This window comes from Nyctereutes procyonoides, unplaced genomic scaffold (assembly GCF_905146905.1).
Source record: "Nyctereutes procyonoides isolate TBG_1078 unplaced genomic scaffold, NYPRO_anot_genome, whole genome shotgun sequence".
In the NCBI taxonomy this organism is placed as follows: Eukaryota; Metazoa; Chordata; class Mammalia; order Carnivora; family Canidae; genus Nyctereutes; species Nyctereutes procyonoides.
The window spans coordinates 24,917,051-24,930,929 of NW_026575133.1; the positions used below are offsets into that span (position 1 = coordinate 24,917,051).

Consider the following 13,879-nt stretch of genomic DNA (forward strand, 5'->3'; position numbering starts at 1 on the left):
GTGGGCTGGTCAGCAGCATTCACTCTTTTAAATTGTGCAGATCAAGGCTGAAGGTGACCTCATCAAGGTAGCCTACCAGGTAAGTGGAAGAACTCAAACCCAGGCCACCAACTCCAGATATACGACCTTTACTTACTTTATCATAGTTTCTCCTGAGGAAATTATTTACTGATATATATTACTTTAATTTTTTTATTGGTGATATATATTACTTTAAACTTCTAACACATTAGTATATCTCAATAGCTCCACTGCGAAGCTTTTTTTGATTCATGATGATACAGTTTTACACTGTCTACTGAGTCACTATATTTCATGATTTTCTTAGTATGACACTGCTATTCCTGGCATGCCTCTGGGTAGCCCCTGGGGCCTGGCCACCGGCATGTGTCCACTCAGTTCCTGATGGAAAGATGGCAGAGGGGCCAGGGATCAGACACTTCTTAAGTGCTGTCTTTACTGAATTTGATTTGCCCATTCTAATTTAGTTCTTAAGAGCTTTCACATTAGGTTAGAAAAGAAGCTTGCAAATGAATAAATAAATAAATAAATAAACAAATAAAATACAATACAATAAAAAAGAAAAGAAGCTCGCAGTATCTCCATTTAGTCATACAGACAAATGCAGAAGAGGCTCAACTACATGGCCATTTGGGGGAAGTGCTTAGAAGATCTGAGTGGAAATATTAAAAAGAAAATGAGGAAGATCTACCTTCATTTGGAGCTGGAAACCCAGTGGGTCCCTAACAACTTGTTCAAGGAAGGTAGAGATGCTGTTTTACTCGTGATGTACGCCCCGGGCATACTGTGTACCCAATCCATGTGCATGGGTGTCAAGGAGAATGTCTTTGGGCATTCAGAAATGTGGGTGCCTCCTTGGTTGTGCATCAGAACCTGAGACCATGGTGGTGTTGGGTGATGAACCGGTAGAGTCATACTGTCCATCTACAACAAAGAATTCAATATGATGTTTGGTATGCGCAACCTGAGTGCGCATCAAGGCCTTTCCTGTTGTGTCAGTGTCAGCCAGAAACTGACTACTCCTTGTTAGGGTTACGTTTGGCTTTGGTGTTTGATGGTAAATGGGAAGAGAATTGTTGTCTTCATTCATTAACCTAGAAACTACACACAAGGGCCCCCCTTTATAGTCAAGCTCTGCTTTCCTATTCCTAGATCATAAAATAGCTTTCCTCTTTCCAGAGCCCTTTCCTGAGATGTGTTCAAGTTGTAAAATGCTGAGGTTCGGTCTTAGAGTGAGGCATGGGAATAAATAACACGGCACTTCTCTCCATCACAGTTGCTCTCAGAAATTATTAACTCTCAGATACATTTCAAAAGGGAGCATATTTGCATCTAGGAAACAAATACATCTAACGCTGTAGATTTAAGTAAAAACAACCTTTTCTTTTCACCTGAAGTTTACTCAGAAGGTTTTGCGCTCATGAAAAAGGATGTTCCTAATTCATTCAATATTTTGGTGGCTTTCGTTCTTTAGCAGGAGATCTAACTGACACAATGTTTGCTCATTTCGATCACCCCTGCAACGCGGCACGCTCTGACCAAAGCGACAGCAGGACCTGTACGTCATTGTTAATGAGGCTCTTCCTAATTTATTTATAACGTGTAGCCACGAGGCAGCATTTCCTTTGGTGTTCAGGGAAAATGAGTCTCAGTGAAGGCTGACCCTGTTAGTTCATATTCTGAAGCTTCTGGTATTTATAGTCCGTTCTCTGATTCACAAAATGCCTTGTTATGATCACGGCCACAATCACGAGATTCAGAGCAAGGACCGTGAATGAAAATAGATGCAGACTGCTGAAAGGTTGACTCTGAGTTTCTTCTTTGTGTATCTGATCCTGAAATCCTATAATTGGAAACAAGATAAAAATCATTAAAAGAAAAGTACTACCTGGCATTACAAAATTGTCATGAATGTGTCTCTCTCCACAGTCTGTGAATCTTCTGCATCAATTAATGTAGGATATATAATGCCAAAGTGACACACATAGGTACTGCTAGCAAATATTTCAATTAGTTTATGCTTCTTTTTTTAAAAAAAGATTTTATTTATTTATTCATGAGAGACACAGAGAGAGAGGCAGAGACACAGGCAGAGGGAGAAGCAGGCTCCCTGCAGCGAGCCTGATGCATGCCCTGAGCCAAAGGCAGATGTTCAACCGCTGAGCCACCCAGGTGTCCCTAGTATATGCTTCTGCTTAATTTAAAAGACAAGATGTCCTTACGTTTGTTTGTTTAAATAGTTCATTTGTCTCCCTGACATAAGGTGAGAAACTTGTGGAATTCAATCATCAAAGTCCAACAGAAATGTAAGTCCATTCATTGATAGTCACTCATCTCCCATACTCGTCAAACTGTATTTGATTGATAGAGAAACAACTAGTTCTTCTCTTGAAATAGGAAAAGGGTATTTTTCTAATGTGGATGATATCTCTATAACTTTCATTCATAAATTTTCAACTAATTTAGACTAATACCCATAGATGCATTGTCTTTTTAGTGAACATGTTTATTAAATTATTGGATTTCATTTTTGTTTGTATTCTTTTGTTTTTGTCATAGAAATATTTTGCTACAGGAACACCTGGGTGGCTCAGTGGTTAAGGGTCTGCCTTTGGCTCAGGTCATGATCCCAGGGTCCCGGAATCAAGTCCCATATTGGGCTCCCTGCAGGAAGCTTGCTTCTCTTCCCCCCTCCGTCTCTCATGAATAAATAAAATATTTGAAAAAAAAAGAAATATTTTGCTACAAACTAGAATCCTACTCCTTCACAATCCACTCAAATAATAATAAAGACAGAGGACATAAGATTCTTTTATGACAGGATCATTTTCATAAAAGGTAAATTCTTATAAATAGTTTTTATGTAATTACGGTCTACCAGAGCCAGTCAGCCATGGCTTGTCCTTTGGGCATTCACCATCACCCTGTTCTCATTTGACCTGACAGGGGTCATGTTTCCAACCTTTAAAAAGAAGCAGGGTTATCTTGAAAATATGGTATTTTCTGTTTTGAAAAAATTGTGGGTTTTTCCCCCCCCCAAAAAAGGTGATTTGTGTGGGATGCTGGTTCATCTGATTTTCCTCATTTAGGAGTTAAAATACATTGCTTTTGATTCTGTTTTCTGCCATGGTATCTATATTCAGAAGTCAGGAAGCTGAGAGAAACTGTTGTTTTTAGAAGTGAGGACATTACATTTATACTCAAAAGCCATGTGAATAATGGTGAATTATCAGAGCCTAATATGCTTACAACATACATGGTTTTCCTTTTATCAACTAGTAGAAGGAAAATTAATTTTTTGTACTTACCTTAGTTAGGGCTTCGCTACAAATATCATAAATCTCTTAACTGTACATGCTTAAGGAAGAATACATCTGAGCAAATTTTAATGAACCAGGAGGCGGTCTTAGATCACTTAATAGCTTTCTCCTTACCTGTATTTCCACTTGCACTTCGATCCCTTTTCAGACGAATAGGTCCTATGACAGCATCAGTCTTCCATTTGTATGAAGAAAGGTCTCGTTTCGTTCTAGAGACACAGCCTTGGCTGCATCGAGACTGATGGTCACCACTATCACATATCAAAATCTTACACTGTAGATACACGGAGCCCAGACTGTTCAAGAACTTAAAGGCATTAAATTGGAATCTTCCATAGCGTTCAGATAAGGGATACACCTTGCAAGTCTCATCCCGATTACATCTGGAACAGAATTCACAGCACATTTAGAAGATTTACGTTCAGTCTTTCTAATGCTGAAAAGAAATGATACAAAGTTTTCTTTGAACTGCCTGATTTGATCGCTTCTCAGCCTTTTGGCTAAGATCGGGTGTGAACTGTCTGATTGTGGATCAAAAATTTCTCTAGAAAGACAATGTCTCCCATCCCAGTATTAACTCGGCCCAACCCTGCATAGCCTCCGAGATCAGAGGATATCAGGCACGTTGTATATAAGGGATGAATCACTAAATTACAGTGAAACTGATACTACATGATAAGTCAACTAACTAGAATTTAGATACAAATTTGGAGAGAAAAAAAAATTTTAAAAAACAGATAATGTCTTTAGCTCACACTGTAGTGAGTTTAAGGCTATGGATCTGATTCCTGGGTAAAATAAAGTTCCCTACGGCAATAACATTTTTAGTCCATGTGAATTAATTAGAAAATCGATTTGGATATATTAGAGCTCAAACATCTTACTTTATACACTTTCTGTGAATGTGTCAGTATGGCTGATGTAGTTAAAATCTATCAACTCATAGAAAAAAAAAGGAAAATTTTCCTTTCAAAAGAACGTTTTAAAAAAATTTTCATTAATTTGTTTTTCAGTACGTTCCACACCCAGTGTGGGGCTTGAACTCACAACCCTGCAATTAAGAGTCATATGCTTTACCAACTGAACCAGCCAGGGGCCCCTTTTTCCCCCAAAGAATACCACATACGCTTTACAAATTTCATTATGTTTGTGTTCTAGAGCTGGAATGAGTGAAATAATCTTTTGTGATTTTTGTTTAAAATAACCAAAGTGTATGGGACACCTGGGTGGCTTAGTGGTTGAACATCTGCCTTTGACCCAGGGCGTGATCCTGGGGTCCTGGGATCAGGTCCCACATCAGGCTCCCTGCATGGAGCCTGCTTCTCCCTCTGCCTGTATCTCTGCCTCTCTCTTTCTGTGTCTCTCATGAATAAATAAATAAAATCTTAAAAAAATAAAATAAATAAAATAAAATAACCAAAGTGTGGAGGAAAAAAGCAAGGACAAAAACATAAAGCCTTCTTGACAAAAAATAAATGTGTTTCTACCAGCAAATATTTTGGAAATATACTTAAAATTTTACTGGATATGGGCTGTGGCTGTAAAAATGCTTTAACTTAAATTATTTGTAATGAGTACATAGTAACTGTATTTCATAATATGGTTACATTCACTAAATTCCATGGTAGCAGTACTAGAAAAAAACATGCATGAATGCATTCATGAATCACGTATCACAAAAAATACTATTTCATTCAAGTCACTACGGATCCTCAGAGAAGCATGTCACCCCATCAGTACGTACCCACTCTTGATTAGGTCATAAGTTGGAGATGCAAAGTCAGGCGTGGGAGAGGCTCTACAGGTGTCCAGGAACACCACCAAATTTGGATCCGAGGTATACAGACTGACTTGAACAAAGAGAGTTTGGTTCAAATCCACGTAATATGGTGACTCCAGTATAGGCTTTTCAAATGAACTAGACTCAAAAAGGGCCATGCTTGTGTTATATTTGCCCAGCGCACTTTCATTTTGTATTATGTCGTCTTCCGTTATGTACATCATCTCCACAGTGGAATTCTGTTCCATTTCACACTTCAGAATAATCTGAAGATGTTTCTGACGGGTGATCACTTCAGACGTGGGGGGCGGATTGAGAGTGATGATATTGGTGTAAGTCACACAATGATCTTCTACCTGCAGGGTGAGATTGGATTAAATCCAGTAATAGCAAAAAAAAAAAAATCCAATAATAACTTAGAGTGCAGAGATGATTAACATCTGCAGGTAGAGACATAATTTTCTTAAATCACAAGACTGCAGCTTTCATGTCGGGATACTAAAAGCTTCAATGTGATTTAAGAAATATTCTAAGAAAGTTGTCAGATGAGAGACAGAGTGCAGCTGAGACTCGAAGACAGAATTTGACAGAACTTTTTCCAGTTATGTTAAAAACAATTCTGGGAACACCTGGGTGGCTCAGTGGTTGACCGTCTGTCTGCCTTTGGCTCAGGTCGTGATCAACAGGATCCTGGGATAGAGTCCTGTATCAGGCTCCCCACAGGGAGCATGCTTTTCCCTCTATGTCTCTGCCTTTCTCTCTCTCATGAACAAATAAAATCTTTAAAAACAAACAAACAAAAAAAAACAATTCTGAATGCAAACTTCCAGCCCTAGAGGGAACCGAGATCCTGTAATGTACGGCCTTCTGTAAGCAGCATCAAGTTAGTGTGGCTCACTGTGCAGCTCCCCAAGTGTCTGCAGACAGAAGTCCTGCCACAGGTTTTCCCCAGGCTGCCTTCCCTGGGGATGCACAGATAACAGCCCAGGTGTTCCTTCATTTGGAGCAGAAAATAACAATTGACTTCTATCCTTATGGACTCTGGAGTAGCTGCCATTCTTCTCAAAAAGGTTGTTGTTTAATGACATGAGTGACAATTTTAGGGTAGACATCCTAAAAGGGACCTACGGGTTGTAAATGCTTGAGATCTTGAAGTTCTAGAAAGTGGAGAACAAATCACAAACTTATGTCCTTAGTGTCTGAAACAAGGATAATGCTTTTATCTTCTCCCTTTACAGGGGAAGGGAGATCCTAGAATTACAGCTAGGTTTTTCCTAAATACGTGATCTAATCCTTTTCTGTACAAGTCTTACTGGGAGGCTCCTATGCCTGCAGGACATAGATGTCCAAACCCTCTTCACTGAATTCTCAGAATTCTTCACCTTTTGGGAAAGATAACTACCTCTAGTTGCCCTGAAAATGAATGTGCTAATATGTGTGTGTGTGTGTGTGTGTTAGGCCACCACACAAGTGAGTGGGCTTCCATGTTCACACAGGCTTACCATGTGCTAGGCCATTCACCACCAGCAAGTTCTGCGCCATCAGTACGATCTGACATACTGCTGGTGTTCAACAAAACCCAGCTCGGTGTCTCACTTTTACCTTTTTGATTGTACCACATCCATCAAGAGGGATAGAAAAGTCTATCACATTGGATATCTTTGGTCTGCAAGTTGGGTCATTCAGTTGTAAGTTATTCTCATTGTATGTAAATGATTCCAGGTAAGATTTATTTATGATGATTCTCATCTCGTCAGAAGAGCAAGTTAAAGACGCTGTTCAGAAAAACAAAACAAGGATGATTATGTTTATGACAGCTAGGAACTCTGGATCTTGAAAAGCTGTGTGTACAGAAGACTACATAAAAACTCAAAACCTCTTTTGCCTTAAACAGTGATCGGAAGCCTGAGAGAGCAGGGTACTTGATCCACCTTTTACAGTGTTCACTCTGACCCTGTCTGCAACTGAAATCTGTAAATTTGTTGTTTTTTATTGTGCCTTTACGGAAGGCATTACAGGAAACAGTCTGTATTTCCTACAGAAATCGTTTCCAAATTAATAAAACCATCAATTTCCTCTTGTACTAAGCAATGCACCGAACTGGTTCTCAAGCTTCAGATTATGAATATACATTCCAAAGTACATAGTACAGGCTTGCAAATAGGGACAGCGACAGGTAGGCTAAGAGGCGAGGAGCAGTTTCTATGGCCACAATCTCCAAGAGCTCAAAATAGCTAAAGAACATGACTTACTAGTGTTGATATTTTCTGCATAAATTGAAGTATAGGAAGCAGAGAAACCCCGGTAGGAGTTGGCGTAATCTGTCGATAGTACGACCGTCAGTGAGTCTGACGAGGATTCAAAGGTGGGCTTCACATAGCCACACACTTGTCCCATCAGGCCAGAGGTGGTGGAGGAGCCATCATAGACAGCAATGAAATCAAATCTGCAGTGTTCGTCCGCTTCTATGCTAAAGAAGTAGGGCCTCTGGTGAAAAAGCTTTGCAAACCAACTCAATTCTCAATAGCCCAGTCTTGAATGATTAAAGATTTTCCCTCACAATGGTATCTCAGGTTTATGACAAACCTGGGGCTTTGCCAGTCCCTGATGCGACCTCAGAATCTTCAGAAAAATGGTCAACTTAGTTCAATGACATAGTATTGGTGTTTTCTCTATACGCCAGTTTTGTGAAAAGTGACCCTCTATGAGGGGGTTCACATAATTTTTCTCCCCCAGGATCCCCATTTGCCAGGTGGGCTCACGGCATTTCTCCCACAGCAGAAATGGACCACAATACTTACAAAATGTCTCTGAAGTTTAATTTTATCTTATAACCTTTCTCCACTTGTATGTGCCACACACAATAAGCCAGTGCAGGATGCGCATTTGGGTAATTGGGGCTGGTAAAGGATCCTTTGGGGCTGTCCAAGTAGCCACCACAGTTTGGAATAGCTGACAGGGATGAGAGGGTGACCATGAATGTAAGTCAAGACAGAGACTTTGCTTAGTTAGTTTCTATGCGGTGTGTCTAGCTTAATAAGCAAACACCCACCCTCACCCAAATTTTGTTCCATTGCTATCTTTTGAATTGGTGGAATACCGAGGTTTTCATCCTTCTTTATTGCGGGATTTTCTGACCACTGGTTCAGGACAGCATGACAGTGTAAGATCTGCCCCAGCTAGAGAGACCCTCCATCACCTGGACTAAGTCACAGAAAATGACATCACACTCTTGGGCCTGGCATTGGAGGCTCTTCCTCACTCAGTCCCAGCCCAGCTTTCCAGCCTCATCAGCCACCTCCACGTCACCTGCTGTGCCAGCCTGTCCTTTCTTCCCACAGCGCCTCACCTTGCTGGTTCCAGCAGAACAGGAATGTTCTCCTCCTCTGGTTCCCACCTCTCCCTACCCTACACTAGCATTCCAGCTCAGCACAGATGCAGCCTTCAGGAAGCCACCCTGGTCCCTCCCTCCCTCCCTCCCTCCCCCGGGAAGGAAGCAAGCAGCTGGATGAGTGAAACAGGCAACACAGAAGGCTCTTTTCGGGGCACGGAAAACAGTCTAGGTTGGCTAATGCATAGGATGCAGGTGAGGCCTGGGGAGGGAATGCAGAGGGAAGGCCTGAAAAGGTGGCCTGGCTTTGGCTTTGGAAAAAACCCTGAATGCTCCACTCTGGAGATTTGTCAACACCAAGGAATCAGTGGTTTAAGAGGAGTGACGTGGTCATCTCTGGGCCTCAGAAAGCCAACCAGAGTGGAACTTTGCTCACAAACCCACTTGCAGAATTTCTGGCGTTCTGCTTTGCGCTGCAGCAGAATCTGGGTGCTGTGAATGCAGAACCCCCTTAACATGTGATTGCCTGACAAGTTAGGTCAGCATTTCTCATCGTTTGCTCTTCGAACTTTGTCAGAATCACTTGGGGAACTTGTCAAACATGAAGGTTTCTCGAGCCCCATCGCACATCTTCTGAATCAGACCAGAGGGAGAAACGGTCCCTGAACGGGCATTTCAAAGGATCTCAGGGTTATTATAAAACAGGCCAAACCGGGAGAGTCTGCATTGGTCCATAACACAGCACACTCCCAACATGTAGCCATGCGATCAGCCCCATGACCCCTCATCTGGGAGCTGGTCAGAAGGCAAATTCACGGGCTCCATCCCAGAACCAGTGAAGCAGAGTCTTGGGGCGTGGGCAGGAATCTGCTTTCACAGGCTCTCCAGGTGATTCTCTGCACACAAGTTAGAGAACCACTGCCCTCACAAGCAAAGAACTCAGACTTAAGATTACAACAACCCATGCAGGAGTGTAACGTCCCAAGCTCGCAGGTGGTTCTGCATAGGATGTATAAGTGAGAACTCACAGGTGCCAGAAGAGAAGAAGTAGTAGAAGATGAAGACAGTTCTTTGACTTTCTACAGAGTCGGTGACTATTTGAACCGTTAATGTACTGGATGATGACTCAAAAACAGGAATGTAGTCATGTTTACTGCAGACTTTGCCTAGCAGAGGCGCCTTGGTAGAGTTTCCATCAAAAACTTTAATGTTTTCACTTTCACACGGTCCATCAGGATCAAGCCTGTGAACAGAACACACGTGTGGTTAGAGACGAGCCACCAGGCAAGGGGGTTTCAGAGTGGAGTCAGTTGTGCACATTGGCATCCCAGTTTGCAAAGCAGTGGCTTATCTGTTTTCATTCCAATCTCTCCAATACCAATTACCTCTCCACGTCCCCCAACATCACACCACACACCATCGGTCTGTAAATGCCTCAGGAAGCAGAACTGCTTTGTCAATGATTCTATCAAGAATCTGACTGGAATCCAAGACTCCTTTCCTTCGACTTCCACCTCCTGTTCCTCATGCCCATGTGGAAATCGTGGGCAGGGAACCTTATTTAGAACTCATTCCCCTTGATACTTGAATTCCGAGGCTGTTGAAAGGTGAAGCAGCCCTTCCTCCTTGGCCCCCTCTCCAGGTAAAGCAAATTTAGCCTCTTCCCAGATGCCCCTTCCCTTCCCTCACATCCCTGTGTCCTCATTCATGGTCCCAGGCCCCACGTGGGACAGGGCACACCAGGGTGCTGTCTTCTGCCCCTTCTGATGGTCTCTCCAGACGCCCTCAGAATTCCGACCCAGGGCCAAGATGCCTGAGAGGGAACCACGCGGCGGACAAACCCGGATCCCCCTTCCCCATAGTTCCCTACCTGCTGTGTAACTTTGGGCCAGAGGCTTACTATTCCCTTTCCTCTCTCTTCTGCAACTGGGGCTGTCCCAGCTTTTGTCCCGGGTGAGGTTTATAATGTCCTGACCAGGAAGCACCTAGCACAGGCCTGGCACACAGGGAGCATGTAAGAACTGTGAGATGCTCGTCTCCCCTCCCTCCCTCTTGCCCCGCTGCCGTCCTCTTTCTCTACGTGCCAAGAACAATGTACATGATTCTTAGGGGCCCGAGAATTCTAGGAAGTAGAGAATTTGTTTCCTTTAGGTCCCCTCAGAAGTCCCTTCCGACTCCTGTGGTGTGGGACCACGCCCCCCAGTGTGTCACCCTGGCGAGCAGTGGCATCAGGAACCGCCCCTGGGAGGTTGTCACCTGTGCACACACATTCTCAGGCCCCAGCTGCCCCATCTGGATCGGGACCTGGGCCCAGGGCCCGGCAATTGTGCGATTGCAAAATCCTCCAGGTCCAGGTGTCTGATACTCCGCAGCTTTAGAACCACTGGAATGGGTAAGACTTTGGGCTCTGGAGCCAGGTGGCTTGGATTCTGGTCCTCTCCCACCCGTTTTAGTCTGTGACTTGGGCACATTAAGTGACTTCTCTGGGATTTCCTACCCATTGAATGGGATTAGACAGAGGGTTGCTGAGAGCATTAAGTGGGGAAGTTCTCCTGAAGCCTCAAGGGACTCTGGTAGTTCAGTGCCCTATTCTCAGCTTGTCCTCATGCTGCCATAACCTGGGCACTTAGAGAAGACAGTTGTGTCTATTTCAAAATAAAAAATTTAAAATAAAAAAAACACTGGTGCCTAGTCCCTGCTCCTAGAATTGTGAGCTTATTGTATGGTGTTCAGCCCAGAAATCTGAATTTGTAGAGGCTCTCCTGCTAATTCTAATGCACACCATGCTTTAAAACCATGAGTTTAGCGTTTTAGATCTGGAATCTGGAACTTGACCGGCTGGGTCTTAATCCCAGTCATTTCACTTACAATGTGACCTGAAACAAATCCCAACTTCCCTGTGCCTGTGACAATCACATTGACTTCACAGGACCTCTGTGACCAGAGTCAGGGGCCCAGTCATCAGTCAGTGACTACCAACCATTATCATCATCATCGTGGTCATGGGTAACTTACCACTACCTCTAGGACCAGCTGATATTTTTCCAACACAAATATGTATGGCCAGAGTTCAACGACTCTCATTAGGAAGTAAAGCCTCTACTTACTGGAAGTAGGAAAAGATGATTCTGATGCTTTTGTTTTCTGGTCTTTCTAGTGTCCAGGTACAGTCCTCATTGGAATGGAGGTTCAGGATTAGGGCTCTGTGGGCATCTGATTGACTGGAGCCTCCCAAACTGGCCTGGCAGCTTGATTTGCCTGGTAGAAATCACAGTTGACATTGAGGAAAGTCATCCACCCCTGGCCTCCTCCTCCCCAAGGGACTGGGAATCTACCTCCCACAATGTAATATCCAGACAAGAATGCAGATAGTTGGGAATGGTATTTAGCTCATTCCAAATTTGGTAAGCCCTTGGCAATTGGTTTCCCCCTCTTAGAGTCCTTGGGGGGAAAGTATTTATGATTTCTCTACATATGGGGCATAAAAAAATAAAGACTATATTAGAGCTTAAAGAAAGATGGTTTTTTGAGGAAACTTTATATCTACAATATATAAAGAACTCTTACAACTCAGTAATTAAAAGAAAACCCAATTAAAAAATGGGCAAATGACCAAAATAAGTATTTCTCCAAAGAACACATAAAGGCCAATTAACACACAAGGAGATACTCAATATCACTAGTTACTGGGGAAATGCAATTCAAAACCGTGAGCTACCACTTCACACCATTTAATATGTGAAACAAAACTAGAGTCAAAAACAGAAAATAAATTAGTGTTGACAAGGATGTGGAGAAATTGGAACCCTCCTGCAAAGCTCATCAGAACATAAAATGGGGCAACTGCTAGGAAAATCATCTGACAATTTCTCAAAAGATTAATCAGGGAGTTACCAAAACCCAGCAATTCCACTTCTAGGCATATATCCAAGAAGAATGAAAACATATGTTCACACAAAGAAGTGTACACTAATGTTTACAGCAGCACCAGCCAAAATAAGCAAAAAGTGGTGCATCAACTGATGAATAAATAAAATGGGGTCTCTCCACACAATGCAAGATTATTCAGCAATAAGGAATGAAGTTACGGATGGATGGTACAGTGTGGATGAACCTTGTAAGCATCATGCTGAGTGAAAGACAACAGATTATAGGATTTCATTTGTATGAATTGTCTAGATTACGGAAATCTACAGAGACAGAAGTAGATCAGTGGTTGCCTTGGGCTGAGAGCATTGGGAGAAATGAGTAACTGCTAACTGGTAAGAAGTTTCTTTTTGGGGTGATGAAAATGTTCTCAAATTAAATAACGGTGATGGTTGCACAATTCTGTGTGTATACTAAAAACTAGTAAAATTTGCATTTTACAAGACTGAATTTTATGGTATGTGAATTTTATCCTTAAAAAGCTGTTACTCAAAACAAGGAGGAAGAGGAGGAGGAACAGCTACAATGGAACGTGAACAAGAAAATCAAATACTTCATAATGGAACCCAACGAAGGGCGAAGAACTTCACTTAGAAACAAAAAGCTTTCCGTTTTCCTTATTATCTGTGATGATAAGTGATGTCCTTGTAACAATAGTCTCATTTATTTTCCCCTAATAATAACTATTACTATGTTTATTAGTAAAAAAAAAAATACCAGCAAAGACAATTAAAGAAAAAAGCATAGGGGCACCGGGGTGGCTCACTTAAGCATCCGCCTTTGGGTCAAGTCATGACCCAGGGTCCTGGATCTGGAATCCCTGCTTGGTGGAGAGCCTGCTTCTCCTCCCTCTGCCTTCTGCTCCCCCTACTTGTGCACTCTCTCTTTCCTCTCTCTCTCTCTGTCAGATAAATAAAATCTTGAAAGAAAAAAGAAAGAAAGGAAGGAAGAAAAAACAACAGGTTCAATTTTCTTACCTTCAGACTTAGTCAAGTTCAAGTCTGCCAAACATGGCACCATTAAGAAGGCTAAAATGATGAGCCTTCTCACAGCCTCCATCTTTGCCAGGGGTAGAACAGCCTAAAGGGTTAGCAGAGAGTTTTATACTTCGCAGAAGTGTTCCTTATCTGGCTTCAGGGCTTTCTGGAGACCTTCAGGGAAATGTGTCAGGTTGACCATGCAAGGGCCAAACTTCTCTTGTGAGAAGAGAGCAGCTGTGTGCCTGATTGATTATCAGCAATCCCTCCAGTGAGTGTTCACTCTCCCCAGTCCATTCCAGGAACGTCTACACAAAGTTCCCAGCTAAAGCTCTTCATGGGGGATCTCCGAGGCCCCGGCCCACGGTGGGCTCCAAGTCATCCTTCACGGCACCAACCGGTAGCTGAGCCTTCGCCCTGTTGTTTGTTCAGATCTCAAAGCAGGTGGCGCTACTGTTATCTTACACCTTCCCTGCTCTTGTCCTCAAATGAAAGCCTTTGGATTCTGAAGGCAGGTAGTGTG

The 13,879-nt window shown here is 42.6% G+C and overlaps 1 protein-coding gene across 1 annotated transcript; it reads right to left on the reverse strand.

The window, feature by feature from the left end:
* Positions 1 to 1,688: 1,688 nt before the first annotated feature.
* Positions 1,689 to 13,438, reverse strand: CUZD1 (CUB and zona pellucida like domains 1). Its single transcript, XM_055345747.1, has 9 exons — positions 13,357 to 13,438; positions 11,560 to 11,710; positions 9,481 to 9,695; positions 7,923 to 8,073; positions 7,374 to 7,591; positions 6,724 to 6,896; positions 5,086 to 5,477; positions 3,456 to 3,724; positions 1,689 to 1,864 (listed from the first exon to the last, which is right to left on the reverse strand). The coding sequence occupies exons 1-9, from the start codon at positions 13,436 to 13,438 to the stop codon at positions 1,689 to 1,691; spliced, it is 1,827 nt and encodes a 608-aa protein (XP_055201722.1).
* Between the last annotated feature and the right edge of the window lie 441 nt (positions 13,439 to 13,879).